The sequence below is a fragment of the Haliotis asinina genome, chromosome 3, assembly GCF_037392515.1.
Source record: "Haliotis asinina isolate JCU_RB_2024 chromosome 3, JCU_Hal_asi_v2, whole genome shotgun sequence".
NCBI classification, from domain to species: domain Eukaryota; kingdom Metazoa; phylum Mollusca; class Gastropoda; order Lepetellida; family Haliotidae; genus Haliotis; species Haliotis asinina.
This window is the reverse complement of record NC_090282.1, coordinates 43501287-43518916: the sequence shown is the minus strand read 5'-3', so window position 1 is coordinate 43518916 and position 17630 is coordinate 43501287. Positions and strand designations below refer to the sequence as shown.

Here is a 17630-nt window from a genome sequence, read left to right as displayed (position 1 = left end):
ATTCAGTATTTTCCGTAAACAATTCAACTGAATGATCAGTCCAGGTTCTTATCAGTCTATATGATATATCATACCGCAGTAAACACTGCAATAACTCCAAAGCAAGCAAGTTCTCAATCAAACAGGAACAACGTCCGGCACAGCCTGCCAATGAAAAATATCCAGCGCCACAGCGAGGCGGACGTTTAGCCCTATCGCATACACGCATCCCAGCTACACATCTGCCAAAATGGCAGTTATCTGCAGGATTGCTCTCACAGGGATTCTTTGTTTCACCCTAATTTACCAAGGTGAGTAAAATTAGGAATAATCGGGTAGTACCTGGGATAGGAGGGGACAGAGGGAGCAGTAAATTATTTCTTCTGTTTACTTCTACCCTAACCGGTGCCAATCAGTTCACTTTGGCTACTTTCCACTGAGCTATAACACCGTTTCTACTGCGCATCTTATTAAAAGCGTTGACAGTGCCAGAATACGTATTAAACTTTGTAATGTTTTAATATGCTAATTGTTTCATTCATCTAAAAGAATCGACCTTGAAAATGCCGACATTCTGACGATCCTTTAAGCAGAAAGCCGGTTTGTTTACATGCCCGCCGCTCAGAGGGATGTTCTTAACAGACGCTCGTGCAGCTCGCCTAACACGAGAATAGTTTCTGACATGTTCGATGTACATTGCAACACATTTCTCTTTCAGCATGTCGCAGGGGTATCCGCTACGTTGCATGCATTTCACGAGCTAATTAACACCAATCAATTCAATTACACTGTCTGCTCAGCGAGAAAATCTTTCTGTACTGTTTGAAATTGACAATTCTGATTTGCATAATATTCCATATAAATTCTCGCGCAGCTGAATTAGAATAACGGGAGAAACAAGCATGATGGTCGGGGTGATATTGACAAGCGCGCATGATATAAATATAGTTACCGAATCTGGCCTGAGGCCAACTTTCTAATGGTACTACATTCAGAGAATATATAGGCTGGCAGCGTGAGTTGAAAGATAGCCTTCTTTTGTGTATTACCAGGGATAATCGTGATGGATGAATAATCGAAATACGTTCAGAGACTCTGTTAATGCCAAATTGAATTAGTTTCTGAACGATTTTAAAACCTTGAATTAATAAGAATTTTGTACTATCTGATATCGCTGTTGTCAGCAATATATATTACATAAGAATCGCGATTTGCATAATGAGACGGGATTACTTTATACATGAAGACTGATCGATTTATCAAACGAAAAATGGAATAAGTACCCATAAAATCATCATTCAGAAAGATCTAAACAGCAAGTAATACGGAAAACGTTTCATTTCCAAGGAATCTTGCTTTTAGCGGTTCACTTCACAAACCCAATACTGTAATAACGGGCGTGCTTGCGTGCTTTTAATGTTCATGTTATAATAGACACAATTTGATAACTGGAAATTCCGGGCCGAAAAGTAGAACAATTTCCGGATCCTAATATAGCGGAACAATGATCACTCAGATATTGACCCATCGACAGCAGCGATAACACTTAATAGTGCCTTGGAAGATAAATCGCTGTATTCCATCTTGTGAACGAGCAGATTGTGCTTGTCTAACGAACGTGCGTGCACAAGCTCTGATCTGGGGAACTGGGGAATGGTGGAATGCATCAATTACTAGCTTGAAGCAGACATTTAATAAGTATTTCGTCGACTGACAAAATCATACGTGTTTGTTTTATGGAATGGCCGTCCTCTGTTCTGAAGGTCAGATGAGGGCTCTCTGGTTAACCGGGTCTAAGCTGTATCAACAAATCGAACACGCCACGCGGTACAAAAACTATGGGAGATAATGATGGCCATCTGGTATATTCATGCCTGGCAGTACAGCAGTTATCCCCCGTGCTTACATATATTTACATATATTCACTTAAGTGATTAAAGAAAGCTAATTTATTGACAGTTTTAGCAAACCAACAGCTAAAGATATGTCTGTATACTTTATAAGTAACAGTGTCAGCACACCTAGATTTAATAAATAACTTCTCAAACGCCACCTGGAATGTTTTAATTTTTGTTACGCCGTACCCTAAGACGCGCAATTTAAAACCAAGGATAACAGTCCAGCATACCGACTTTTCTGTCTGAGGACTGGATTACATGCGATAGAGAAGTTTTCTTCTCTCAGAATTTAATATCCGACGTTGGACGCTTTGACAATTTGCCCTTGATGTTGACATGAAACGTGGAGATCTGATATGCCGGTGAATATCTAAACTGTCTGGGTCAAATGAGTATGTGAGCCACGCCATGGCGTTCGCCAATCTATGTTACACGCCTCACACTGGCACTGTTGTTAGCGCTTCTTGCGTCAGCAGGGATGGTGTACTTCAGGGGGTGAAGTGAAAGTGGAAACTGCTGGAGTAACTTAGACTAACAACTAGACTCTAAAATGAACATTTTACTGAAGAAAATGTTCGCGGTTACAAAAACAATACACATCATGAATAGGAGCCGTGGCACATTCTTCATTTTAAGAGACTTGCCACTCTTTCTAGACTTGCATGGGCTTTCTTGGACACCATGGTGTTATTGACAAATGTTGATAATCGTTCATCTAGACCAATACCACAATGTCAGTCATAAATGTCGATAATGGTTCATTTGGGCAACACCACGCACAGTGCTAATCACAAATGTCGATAATGGCTCATCTTGACTAACACCACAGTGTAAATCAAGGTGTCGATAATCTTTAATCTTGACTAATACCACAGTGTTAATCACAAATGACGACAATCGTTCATTTTGACTAATACCACAGCGAGACAGACTATCGTCCGCCCAGCACGATACGTGCGCAATCTAAACCTGCCTAGAATAACACACATATTGCGTAACACTTTTTATAGCGTGTGAATGTTGAGTATTATTCATAAATTTATACGAAAATAATGTTTCCTCTGGACATGTTACCACCCACAATGTTTATTTTCGTGGCAGCAACACATGGGATGTTTGACGTATGAATTAGCATCCTATATAATATCCTCTAAAATCCTGTTTTGACATGTCATAAGTCGGCTTTCAGTCGGCTAAGATCTGCATAATTTTTGGTGTTCTTCCCAGATCACGCCACCCATGCCATCCCAGGTTGGGGTTGTCCTCAGTAATCCATGTTAGATTAACGGGATCAGCCTCGAGGACTTGGTTGATGCTAGCAGTTGTATCCCCTTTGCGACGATCGATGTCATGGTGTCAGTAACTGAGTTGTTTGGTTTAGACTCGACTATTTACATACCACCGTCATATAACTTGAACATTGCACAGTGCCATCAACAACAAACCACGTGTACATCGAGCACCGTGGTAGACTGTGCAGAGCGACGTTAAAACAAACTAACCCATACAGCCAATTACGCTCTCGCTCACTGCTCACTTCCCAGTACTGAATTACCCACCCATGGTTAGCCCCACTTTCAACGTAGATAACTGTTAGAAAATGGATTTAGTACACTCTCAGGCTTGCGCCATGGTGTAAGGTTCTCCCTAGATCACGGGAAAGGAAGTTTCTTAAAGGTCACATATACTCTAATAGGGTACAAATGCAAAATCATTTGCTGACATCGTTATAAATGAAACCCCGTCATTAAAACTGCTCATTTCGATCTTTAATTACCTTAAATCGACCTTTTTGTCAACAGTGCACAACTCTCCGCCGCAAACGAAATGTCAACCAATCAGAGCGGCGCGTCTCCGTGACGTAATAGTGGGTATAGAAATGAGGGTCTGTGCAGTATTCATCTACATTTCAGGGGTTAAACTATTTCGTTTACAGGTTTGTACAAACCTGAAATCGCGAAAGCTGTTGTGAAAAATGAAAGCTATATGTTCTCACAATCTACTATCATTTAGTTTTGTCTCCTACTTTGCCTAGTTTTCGAATTACAACCCTTTTTCATAGACGATTCTGTCAAAATCGCTTGGTGTCGCTTGTTTGTAATCCGTGTTAGGTTGTATAAACCTACACGTTATTTGTCATCATTCACTTGATGTTCAGTTAATAAATTTATAACAGGTATAATTAGTGGTAACGCCACTTAGATTAGCCGACAAAGGCCCCATTTGGCATTTCTTTTGTCTGGATCGATCAAAGGATTAAACGATAACACGCTGATGGGGATTTAAATGGGGGATTTGTCAGAAGGTAGTGTTTATGTATGTACATTTACTAATCTATACTGAATACACTCTGTCGTGTCTGTTTCTTTGTAAAACAAAACCCTTCTTTAACCGCCAATACATTGATTGTTCATTATTGGTTAACTAAATAAATTTTTAAAAAGAATGCAATTAGTTGCCAGGTGTGCTATCTTGGGTAACCAATGAGACTATACAGCAATGTGATAAGCCTGAAACGATACATCATGTTTTCGTATATTGGACTCTTAAAAGACACATCACTTGGGAAATCTGTAGATGAATTATATATCACTCGTTTTTGTTGATATTGATGGATTCATTCCTCGAAGAAGGTAATAGCCTGACATTGCTCCTATAACTTTGATTTTAATATTTGCATTTTTGTTTTTAATAAGTTGTCGTAGCTTTCAACAGAATCATCGTTTTCGTCGTTAAGTGTAATGATGCAGACGACATACAATAGGGCGTGCGTGCGAATTATGATTTCATGTATGAAATGTCTACATATTACATTCCTGTTATACATTCGCAGATCGCTTCTTTTTATTAAGTTTCAAAATGCATACAAGTATGATTATAAAGTAATTAGGATTATGAGACCACGTATAAAGACGTATATTGACAAGTGTTTACATACTGGTGAGTGAACGTTACAAACCAATTAAACTTAGCAAGTGAAGAAATCTATCGCGCAGTATTTTCACTTCGACCCCGACCTCGCTTAGGTTATGTTACAGGTTGTGTCATGCAAACTCCCTTTGGTACTGATTCAAATACATATTTATGTAGTTTTGATTTTCTAACTTGATGAGAACAAACCATAAATAATCTCATTAATTCAAATGGATTTGACTTCATTTTAAAAAATGGCGGCAACCTGTCTTGGGATGAATGCTATTTAAGTTTGTTTTCACCGACTTACAAAAGGACAATTACTTTCTACTGGTAGTAAAATATGTATTTTATTGATGGACAATAGGATTTTGCATGACATTGCTTATAACATAACAATTTCACCCTTGGAAGTGAGGTGGAGGTCAATATAACATTGCTTGCAATATAAATGTCACTTCGACCCCCTCCTTGCTTCCTTGGAAGAAGTCCTTATGTTAAAAGTTGTGTCATGCAAACTCCTTTTGGCCATGATTCAAATACATATTTAACTACCAGTAAAATGTAGTTTTGATTTTCTAACTTGATGAGAACAAATCATAATCTCAATAATTCTAACGGACTTTAGCACGTGACTTCACGATTTTAAAAAATGGTGGCGCCCTGTCTTACAAAAAGGGTAATTACTTTCTACTGGTAGTAAAATATGTATTTTTGGATGGACATTAGGATTTTACATGACATTGCTTATAACATAACAACTTCACTCTTGGAATCGGTCAATATAAGGGGTCAACATAATATTACTTACGATAATATTGTCACTTCGACCACAACCTCGTTTGCGAGGAAGAAAGCGTTATATCCATGCAAAATCCTTTTGGTCAGCAATGTGTAGTAAGCAGTCTTGATTTTATAAACTCGATGAAACTTGAACTCCCATTTTCTATCCTGGAAGCGTGGTAGGGGGCGAACCATCCGATTTAGTATATACCACAGGCTTCCACAAAGCTCACTTTGCACACGCTAACAACCAATTTAAGCACAAACTACTGAATCTGGTGGAAATCTGTGCATAGTGACACCATCACCCGACCCCAAAGAACAATTGACGGCAACACAACAATTTGGCATGTCTTTGTTGACGTCGAGAAATCAGCAAAATGACGAGCTTCCTACACATTTTCTATAGATTTAACTGGAAATCGTTACTGGAGTTACGTAACCTGTCTGCGGTTTCGTTTGCGGGCAAGAGAGAAGCAGACGGCTTTTTAGCAACTTTTAAGCGCTTGGTATTAATTAACCACAAGTTTGGGTGTTTCGTTTATGACTAACCAAAAGTCTTTCATAAACAGTGATAAAAACAGTACCAAAAAATTGAGTTTAGTGGTCCGTTAAGTAGATTCACAGTTAAATGAGGACTTTTTCATGCGATGGTTTCGGTGCATAATAACTCATTTTCAAGTTGCACTCACACCATTATCAATAGAGGATCTTTTTATGAGAACCGAATCCATTGCAGGCTTGTTGATGTTTCTGTTCCTGAAGTGGAAACGCAATTCTATTGATGTCAATACAATAAGTCTCACTTGTTAGTCTGACTATACCCAACCATCCCAAAGTCCTGTCTGACTTCAAGTAGATAACATGGTAGCTGCCGTGATATATCTATATACAATTGAGTCCGGCGGAAAACAACATGATTGAGGTAACGATGCCTGGTGATACACTCCCACACCACAGTCGTGAATACGTTGCCATTGTCGTGTATTCAGTTTCTTTATAATCCCATCTGTCACCCCAGTTCGATACTGCCTCCGTCCACAATTAACAAACCGTTGATAGGAAGTATGTAAGCTTGAGGCTGTTCAAGACTCAGAACGGACAAACGTTCTGAACAGCATCTGATTTGAAAACAGTAGCAAACGTGCAGTTCCAAACGGTGGTTCATCAAGGCCGTGCAATACTGTAGATATTTTATGATTTGATATCAACTACATAAACAGGGGCAGTACCAAAAGGAGTTTTTAGAAACCGCGAGATGGTAAAGTTGTTCAACTGTATCGTGTTGAAAAGTTGACGTCTGAATGTCTTATGAACCTAAGTATTTTCTGTCATGATTCACTGAGAGAGATCAGATAGTGTGTTCTATTTCGGACATTGTTCATTGTATGAGCGAAATGTTCTCATAACCCATGTCTACTGTATCTAATTTTTCAGTTTCCTGCATCTGTCGGTCATGTCCGTATGGAACCCCGGATGAAAAATGTAAAGACAAATACCAGCCAAAAAATGAGGGTACAGCTTGCGTACCCAGTAAAGAAAACAGTAAGTCTGTTGGTTACTTGTACTAGACTTCGAAAGGGGAATTTAAGGTCTTTTGATTCCCCTTCTATGCATTCCTTTAATGCACCATAGATGATCCCATAGTTCTGTCCGGGGGCGGTGGGGTAGCTTCGTGGTTAAGGCGTTCTCTCGTCACGTCGAACATCACAGGTTCGATTCCCCACATTCCCCAGCCCATTTCTGGTGTCCCCTGTCCTGATATAACTGGAATGTTGCCTAAACACGGTGTAGAACTAAACTCACTGACTCACACTGGGTACGGCCCTGTTACAGACGGGCGTCTTACTTGTACTTGTACTTGTACTTTACCGATGGCCCCTTTACCAGTTATCCTAGATCTCACTAGTAACCCACTAGTGGCCCCTTATTGGCAGTTCCCTCCCTTGAAGTCCCCATATCTCTTTGATAGTGGTCCCCTTCTGGTTGTCCATTTACTGGATGTCACTTCGGAGTGGCTTCTGTACTAACATCGCGTCCTTATTGTTAGTTCCTCGCTTGGATCCCAACTATTAGTTATACTTGTTCTTCCTGATGTTTCTTCACTTGTTGTCGCTCCTGTTGAGCTCCCTAGTATCGATAGGCTCTCGATAGGTGGGTCATGAATGACAGTTTATTACAGATAGCGCCTCCATCGCCTGTAGCTCTTCGTAGGTGGAATCCCACGGGTAGCCCTTCTTATATAGCCCTTCACTGTAAGTTGTCCCTACCTTGATCCTCACTGACACGTAGACAGGTGGCTCCTCATTAGTAGTCCCCCATAGTTGACTCCTCACTAGTAGTCCCTCCTAGGTGGCTCCTCGCCAGCAGTCCCTCCTTGGTGTCTCCTCAGTAGTAGTCCCTCCGAGGTGGCTCCTCACTAGCAGTCCCTCTTAGGTGGCTCCTCGCTAGTAGTCCCTCCTAGGTGGTTCCCCAGTAGTAGTCCCTCCTAATAGTCGGCCCCTTTCTGTTTATAGTATACGTAAATGATATTGCCGATGAACTAGACTGTGCTGCACGCTTGTTCGCCGATGATACATCGATGGGATTTTCATCTATCAATCACAGGCTTATGCAAGATACACTCAATAGAAATCTAGAAATTGCATCGTGTTGGGCAAAACGTTGGCTTGTGACATACAATCCCAACAAAACAGAAGCTTTACTTTTCAGTCTTAAGACTAACAAAGCAATTCTGAATTTAGAATTTCAAAATCAATGTGTTCGATTCGAAAACTCTCACAAACATCTCGGAGTAATACTTTCTTCTGATTGTAAATGGAATGCTCATATTGAAAATATTGTGAGGAAAACGTCCTTGATGGTTTCATCAATGAGAAAATTAAAGTTCACGTTAAACAGAGACACTCTAAACAAAATTTATGTTGTATTTATAAGACCACATCTTGAATATGCTTGTGAATTGTGGGATGGTTGTTCGGTAGATTTAACTTATAAAATAGAAAAAGTTCAGTTTGAGGCCGCGAGGATAGTTACTGGTTTATCAAAGTATGCCACTAGAGAATCTTTGTTACGTGAAACAGGTTGGCAATTGTTAAAAGAGAGAAGAACATTTCGAAAACTGTCTTTATTCTATGACATCTACAACAAGAAGGCTCCAGCCTACCTTTATGATCTTTTGCCTCAAACTGTTGAATCTAAGACAAATTATAATCTTAGAGACATTCGTGATCTTTCCCTGTCTTATTCCCGCACAAGTCTCTACAGTCAATCGTTTTTTCCATCATCTTCACAAATTTGGAATAATCTCCCCTTATATGTTAGAGAAACAGACTCACTTAAAAGTTTTAAATCGCATATAAGCTCACATATGTCAAACGCACCAGGATATTTCTCATTTGGTAATAGGAAACTCAACGTTATTCAGACCCAGCTAAGATACTCAAAAAGTAGATTAAATGATGATCTTTGCAGAAATGGTCTTACAGAGAGCTCTGAATGTAAGTGTAAATTTACCTGTGAAAACCCTCATCATTATTTTATGAAATGTACTTTATATTCTAATATCAGACAACAACTGTTTCAAAACATTAACAGAATTTGTAGCAATAGAGTACCAGCAAACCTACAGTTATTATTAAATGGCAGTGCAGATCTTCCGTACCGTGATAATATCCAGATTTTTAAAGAAGTTAAAAAAATATATATTAAAATCTAAAAGGTTCAGTGATTGGATATAATGTTACTCATGTAAGGAAATGATGTATTCCCTATAATTATTTGTTTTATATGGCTTATTCTCCTTTTGTATATATCTTTCTATTCCGGTACATAGTTTGTTTCACTTCATGCATGTAAGCATTGTATATAGGAGAGGGTTTCACTAAGTTGGGATAACTTGTACCCAATCCATTCTCTGGAATAAATATGTTTAAAAGAAAAAGTCCCTCCTAGGTGGCTCCTCACTAGTCGTCCCTCCAAGGTGGCAAGTCACTAGTAGTCCCTCCTAGGTGGCTCCTCACTAGTAGTCCCTCCTAGGTGGCTCCTTACTAGTAGTTCCTCCTAGGTGGCTCCTCACTAGTAGTCCCTCCCAGATGGCTCCTCACTATAGTAATCCCCCCAGGTGGCTCCTCACTGTCGGCATACCACAGGTGGCTCCTCACAGTTAACTCGCATATCTTGCTTCTCACTGGTTACCCATCTTATATTCACCTATGGCACCTTTCCTTGTGCTCTTTTACTGATGTCCTCTTACAGGAGTCATAGACTCATAGTCCATTTGCTGACTGCCCCTTACCGTTGGATCCCCTTTTTATGCTCACCCTGTCTTCCTGTCTTCCCGTTGTCCCTTTTCCTGGTAGTATTCGTACTAGTGAACCCTATATTTTACTCTCGTTACTGGTGGCCCTTTTACTGGTAGTCATGTTACTTTTGGTCCTTTTCTTGGACATTGTACTGAGGAATCCTTTCCGTGTAGTGTTGGTACTGGTGTCCCTCTAATTGGTAGTCCCCTTACTGGTGACCCTTTTCGTGTTTGTCTCCTTACTGGTGACCCCTTTACTGGCACTCTTCTTATTGGAACTTTTTATTGGTAGTATCCTTACTGGTGACCCTTAAATGGTAGACTCCTTTCTGGTGATCCTTTTACTGGTAGTTCCCTTACTGGTGATTCCTTTATTGGTAGTTTCCTTACTGGTGGCCCTTTTACTGGTAGTCTTCTTACTATTGGTCATTTTAGGGAAATCCCCCATTGACCCTGTTGGATGTTTCTTATTTTTGGTCCTATGCTGGTTTTCCCTTTATTGGTTGGTGGCTTGTGGTGGCCCATTTACTGACAGCCCCTTTAGGTGCCTCCTTGCTGGTAACCACTCTCTAGCAACCCGTAACTAGTCGGCCCTAAAAAGCAGCAGCTAAACTCCGAGAAGGCAGTTTGCTTGCTGTTGGTCCCTCTATTGGTATCCAGTTTGTTTGTGTCCCCTGAGTGACAGCTCTCTTCTCTGACAGCTGGAGAAATAATGTTGAAAACTATATTTATATTTCCTTGCAGATAAAAAGATGTGCGCTAACTACAAGAAGGGTTGGAAGGCCATTTGTAAAGTCGATCTATCAGACTTTCAGTGCCAAACGTTATGTCCGCAAAATACAGCCACCATCTTGAACTGTGACGTCATCACCATTGTTGCTGTCGCCCTCTTCTCCACCCTGCAACGTTTGCTTCATTAATGGCTATAGAAGTGTTTATATTACAGGAAGGTTTAGTTTAATTGTGGAGCATTATGACAAATCCACGACGAAATAATTGTCCTCCAGGGTAAGGACGTGTCGCTTCTCGACATATATATCATGATGTGGAGATTATCAACATATGATCGATCTTGATCGAAAACTCAATATTAGAACACTGTCTTTGTTTAGCAATGTAAATATAACATATTTGAAAGTGGTAAATATATAATCAAATGTATTTAACATGTCGTTAATTGATAAGAACACTATCAAATTGTCCTGTATCACCGCAACCACAGGCCTAGTCGTGAGGTCCTTAGAGGCAACTGTTGTAAGTGTTTCTTAAAATAGAATACTGATGTACATATTCCGAGAAAAAAAGAGTATAACCCAGCTGATTGTGGTTGAAACTTTTAAGGCATTAATTCTGTTAAAACGCCATGTAAACTCGAAGACAGATGTAAAATGTGTAGCTCGAGACCGAATGTAAAAGTGTAGCTCGAAGTCGATTGCCAAAGTGTAGCTCGGGTCAGATTGTACAAGTTCAGCTCGAGATAAATTGTCAAAGTATAACATGAGCCAGTGAAGTTCTGTACATACGATATGCCACTGTCCTTTGTCAGATTATATTCCATGTTTGAAGAGACGCCTAATTTGTTTCAGTGAGCAGTCATGTATACATGTATGTAATTCAGCTCATTCAAATTACATTTCGTCTGACCCAGTTCTGTAATGTAATGCATTCTAGATGTTTCTAGTTGACCAGATTACACAGGAAACGTCACAGATTCACACGCGGAACAAATCAAAATCCCGGCTATCTCTTGGATGTTATAGATTTTTAATAAGAATGTGTACATTGTACAAAGAAGGCTGTGACTGTACAAAAACTAAACGGATTTCCTTTGAAGACGCGACATGCCTCGGACTGTATGCGCAAACACGCCAAGGCGTGATGGAGGCAAGGGAGACAACTCCCGAAATCGACTAATCAATTTTCTGGCGTTTGATCATGCGGTGATGGTTCGTTTGTTGTAACATGAAACACCATTAATTGTGGTTGTATGTGCTGACAAACCACCGGGAAATGCAGGCATGGGAGGCAACTCATGAAAACAGTTAATCAACTTATTACAGTAGATTCTGTGGTGATATTTTGTATATTCTTATGTACATAAACTAACATTTTGTATCTGCATCATGTAATTAGATATTTATTATTTATTCGTGACAAGTTTTGTTCGACTATCAGATATAGTGACCAGCATGATAAGATATTCGTGTCAGCAAGCGTTTACAAGGCATTAGTGATTCACTTCAAGGTCCTTTTTCATAAACTGGTATTCAGGTCACCTGAATCAACATAATACAAACGTGGAATTTTTGGAAATTGCACATTTCATTGTTACTGTTTAACAAATTCAATTCCAGTCATCAATAAGGACCTCAAACTGACGACGGAAACTAACCCTAAACTTTTCATTCTGAAACATGTGTCTGCGATGTTCATTTACTTTCGTCCGAAATTCTGTTGAGAAATTACCTAAATCTCGTGTGGTTCAAGCTCTTGCAGGTCATTGCTTGTGATTGGAAACAACTTGCATGGAATGCACGTGTATTGTTGATGTGACAAAAAGTTTTCAGGTTTGTGACAGGAACTGGTGTTTGATTTTATTGAGAAAGAGTTTGCATAGTGTGTCTTTCGTAGATAGAAACTGAAAATAAGGTCGGTAATGTACTTTCATAACCGTTTGAAGCACTTGTAAAATACTTGATATGTAACCATTGATCTTTGTGATGTCGTGTCCTTGTTGCCGGTATCACTCAGTTTAATGAATTCAGTCATATGCATTGAATTCATTATGCTGGATGATTGTGTTTCTTCTATATGTAATTATTTATGAACACATTATTTATTCATTTGCAAACATCTTTTGAAATAAACTATATGGAAATAGGGATTTAATGTGTTTTAACTTGTCATGTTTCTATGCAGTGTGTTCATTGTCAGGTAATTAATATGAGCTTGATCCCCATCCTCCCACCAAAACCTAACCTCAACCCCACCTCCCCTCCCACCAAAACCTAACCTCAACCCCACGTCCCCTCCCACCAAAACCTTACCTCCACCCACCTCCCCTCCCACCAAAACCTAACCTCAACCCCACCTCCCCTCCCACCAAAATCTAACCCCCACCCCACCTCCCCTTCTCATGCCACTACAAGGATCTAATTCTCATATACCGCACGATGCGATTACGAATCAGAACTTCTGAAACTATCCGATAAGGTTTAATATGCACACAAGGATGTTAAAATCTTTTCATCATGAATATATGACCAAGAGACACACACGATTCAGCTTACAAGTTTAGAACGCCAAACAAAGTTTCCTGGTTAAACACACAACAATCACATGCTCGTGACTTCTGTCATCGTACCCCGAAAGGCGTCTTACTCACTGGTTGATATTTTACATTGCTGTTACATTCGTTTAAAGCCTCTTTTATCAACTTTCCAGCAATATCTGGGCGAGGGACACAAGAAATGGGCTTCACACATTATACCCACATGGGCACTCGAACCCGGGTCCGCGGTGTGATGATGGAAGGCTTTAACCACTAGGCTACCACGACTCATGCATGGACTTGAAAGGATACCATGACACGACTCTGAAAACCGGTAAAATTTCTGAAAGGTAAAAGAACGCCGGGTGGTTACAGTATCTGACTGAGTTGAATTGTGTCAGATCTCTGGGCATGTAATCAACAATCTAGTTTCGGTGGAATACATTTATTGTCTCATTCCTACAAACTTCAGTTCCTGAAACTGAAAGCGAAATATGTTTGTGAATAAATTCACTGTCTTAAATGACGAGTGAGGATCTGTGTTAGAATTGGTCTTAGCAACACACGCTTCTCGTAACCGTTGCCAACACTTCTCATGAAAGTCGACTATCGGGATTGGGCGAACAGACTTGCTGATTTGGGCCATGCTTTCGTCATAGTCGAGGTGCATAGATTGGTGTTCATACCGTCTGTCATTGTTTTTTTCTGGTTCAAATTTATTTGTTTTTCGACCACCGATATAAAGAGGAAATAGTGTTAAGTGTCGCGTGAAACATCACGGCAACAGAGATTCTGAGCAAAACGAGGCGATAGCGGAATATTTTACGACCGTTTCCTTTTTAGTTGATTTGGCTTTTGCCTTCATGAGGAAGTGCACGTGGTTTGACAAGGACAATAAAGGCAATGATTGTGATGATTGTGGAATGGACTGACCTACCATACGTCACAATAAAGGCGATCATTGTGGAATGGGCTGACTTACCATACGTCACAATAAAGGCGATGATTGTGGAATGGGCTGACCTACCGTACGTCACAATAAAGGCGATGATTGTGAAATGGGCTGACTTACCATACGTCACAATAAAGGCGATGATTGTGGAATGGACTGACTTACCATACGTCACAATAAAGGCAATGATTGTGATGATTGTGGAATGGACTGACCTACCATACGTCACAATAAAGGCAATGATTGTGATGATTGTGGAATGGGCTGACCTACCATACGTCACAATAAGGGCGATGATTGTGGAATGGGCTGACTTACCATACGTCACAATAAAGGCGATGATTGTGATGATTGTGGAATGGACTGACCTACCATACGTCACAGTAAAGGCAATGATTGTGAAATGGGCTGACCTACCATACGTCACAATAAAGGCGATGATTGTGGAATAGACTGACTTACCATACGTCACAATAAAGGCAATGATTGTGATGATTGTGGAATGGACTGACCTACCATACGTCACAATAAAGGCAATGATTGTGATGATTGTGGAATGGACTGACCTACCATACGTCACAATAAGGGCGATGATTGTGGACTGGACTGACCTACCATACGTCACAATAAAGGCGGTGATTGTGGACTGGACTGACCTACCATACGTCCCAATAAAGGTTATCACTCATCAGTGGTCATTTTGGTTGAACAAACATTAGAAAACCTCAAGCGGTCACCTGACCTTTGTGAATATCCAAAGCAAGGGCAGTCCATCCAAAAGTTCACTTCACGCTGCCCATCGAGGTCAACTAATCCACTCCAAAACGTGTTCCTATGTCAACATCATCCCACAAAGTCTGCAGTGCGACTTCTACTCAGGTTATATTAAGTTTAAAAGGTCGCTGTGGTCAGTTGGTTCATGTTTTACTCGCTACACAAATGTTCAGTAACAAACATTCAAGACATACTTTACGGACAGTTTATAAAACAATTCGCGGGGTTTTTTTATCTTGCAAAGTGGACAGATATTAAGTTCAATGCCAGTAATACGTATGGAAGTTAACTTAAGATGATGTCATCAGATATAAGTGATGCATGCCATCGCTGGTCATACTAATACATGCTGGTCCACTAAACTCGATTATGATACAGGGCGCCATAAATTAGCCGGATTATTCTGACACAACATTCAGTTAGCCTAACGCTCTCGTGACACCTGTACACAATGGTTAAAATAATATAGCTGTGATGGATGCGTGTGTCTATGAATACACGATACCTAACCACAAACGTAATTAAGGATGGGAAATATCATGCTTACAGGAGAAATATATAGTGAGCTATGCTTCGTTCCTCATACGATCTTAGGGGTAGTTTAACTACCACACACTGGCATAGAATTAATTACGATGATCTTAACTTTACTCTAGCTGTATCGACCTTTGTGAAACGGGTCCTAGTATACAGAATTGGCATAGTCTTAATTACGATAACCATATCGCTACTACCGCTTTCTTCAATCTCTGTGAAACGGGTCCTAGTATACAGAATTGTCATAGTCTTAATTACGATAACCATATCGCTATACTACCACTTTCTTCAATCTCTGTGAAACGGGTCCTAGTATACAGAATTGGCATAGTCTTAATTACGATAACCATATCGCTACTACCGCTTTCATCAATCTCTGTGAAACGGGTCCTAGTATACAGAACTGGCATAGCCTTAATTACGATAACCATATCGCTACTACCGCTCTCTTCAATCTCTGTGAAACGGGTCCTAGTATACAGAATTGGCATGGCCTTAATTACGATAACCATATCGCTACCACCACTTTCTTCAGTCTTTGTGAAACAGGTCCCTGTTGGGTGCATAACATAGTATGCATATCCTAGCATGTAAAAGCCCCGTAAATATAGACCACTCCATACTCAGTTAAACATTAAGTAACCTAATGTGCTAATGGTTTTACACCGAATCGATTACTGTGTTATACGATCGTCAAATATTTTCATTTCATGAATAGAGTATACCCAGAGTGTTCAAAATAACAGATGGAGTGTTGATGCAAAGCCCTAGCGTATCAATGAGATTTCAATTAAACATCATCCTGGAATATGGTTACAATTTATGAAGCAGAGCAGAGCTTTCTCTTAGCGAGAACGCCATTAACACTTCGTTTTCATTCACCTCGGTCTCGCGAGATCTCGGTTCTGCAGCAAGTGTTGTTTTTTCCCCGGACCACTAGGACAATTGAGCTTTCGGAGATTGTATTGATATTTTGCGCACGTAGCATGAAAAAATAACATGCATCAGGACTGAGTTGGATAAAGAACTCTCAAAATATGGGGAATCTAGACTCGTTTGACGAAAATTGTCTTGCATAACTTCATTTCCATTTTTCCTCTGTGATCTAAAACGCTAAGTACGGGGATGTTTATTTGCCTCATTGTAGACTAACGTTTAGTATCTTAAGATATTAAACACCGTTTTCATGAAAGAAACCGCCAAATCTCCATTTGAATTGAAAAGGAGATCCAATTAGCTTAGAGATTCTCGAAACACCTCACATCTAGACTTGCTTCATTAGAACCTTTTGCATGATAAAATGGACTGTGCTGAAGGAAAATATATTAACAAGAGCCGTCAGGCTTGGATCATTGTTGAATGTGTATAGAATCCAGAATGGAAGGAGTGGACTTGAGGGCACAGGGCTGAGTTTCAGTTTTCTCAGTAGATACTGGAAGATTTATTGGTTCACATAAGAGCGGAGACAATGACTTCTGATGTCTACCATCAAAGTAGAATTATGAAATATCAGTAGAGTTCATGGTTTAATATGAAGAACAGTTTATATATTGTTACAATTTATTGAATATTTCATAATTTGGTTATCAAATCTCCATTCTGTTTTGATACACTCAAGGGCGCGTTTATCTGGAATAAAATGGATTGGATTCTTCCTTTTTAAAACATTATACAGATTAACGAAATATTATCATGATATTGTATGGTATAATATAAAATAGTCGTGTAATATAACAAACGCTACCAACAATAATTGCTTCAAAGCTAGGGTTCCACTGAATATATTGAGCGGTGTCAGTGAAATAGTGGGCAAGTGAGTCAGATAAATTGAACATGGCTGGGAAACGATTCACAACCTGAGTACAAAGCGTGCAATTGAGGATTATTTTAGTAAAACTATCACGACAAAAATTAATCCTTTGGGAAAACCCTCCTCGCGTTCGCCGCACAAAGTAATTTCTCTATGACAATCCGGACATTTTTTAGTGAATTCTACTGTCTGTCTTTATTAGATTCAATTGACGTTAACACTGACAGATGACATTTGAAATCTTCTTGATGATATGTTTTCTGTTTGCACTTCAACAAGTGTTTAAATGTTTGTGCTTGCATTGGTTAGGAGGGCACTTTGGCTCTAAAGATCACCAGGGCTATTTCCCCCGCCTCGCCCCCCATCTCAGTTTACCCCGTCCCTGCTTACCCCCCACCCCTAGGTGCCGC

At 39.9% G+C, this 17630-nt stretch overlaps 1 protein-coding gene across 1 annotated transcript; it reads left to right on the top strand.

Moving 5' to 3' along the window:
* The first annotated feature begins 210 nt into the window (after positions 1-210).
* Positions 211-12760, top strand: LOC137276856 (uncharacterized). The gene is made up of 3 exons (XM_067808502.1): positions 211-290; positions 7011-7118; positions 10621-12760. The coding sequence occupies exons 1-3, from the start codon at positions 230-232 to the stop codon at positions 10794-10796; spliced, it is 345 nt and encodes a 114-aa protein (XP_067664603.1). The 5' UTR covers positions 211-229; the 3' UTR covers positions 10797-12760.
* Positions 12761-17630: the final 4870 nt, after the last annotated feature.

What these genes read in the sequence shown, in the direction of transcription:
- LOC137276856 (XM_067808502.1), top strand. Translation starts at nt 230, where the DNA reads ATGGCAGTTATCTGCAGGATTGCTCTCACAGGGATTCTTTGTTTCACC. An exon ending in TTTCACCCTAATTTACCAAG is followed by an intron (nt 291 to 7,010) that starts GTGAGTAAAATT and finishes CTAATTTTTCAG; the next exon opens with TTTCCTGCATCTGTCGGTCA. An exon ending in CGTACCCAGTAAAGAAAACA is followed by an intron (nt 7,119 to 10,620) that starts GTAAGTCTGTTG and finishes ATTTCCTTGCAG; the next exon opens with ATAAAAAGATGTGCGCTAAC.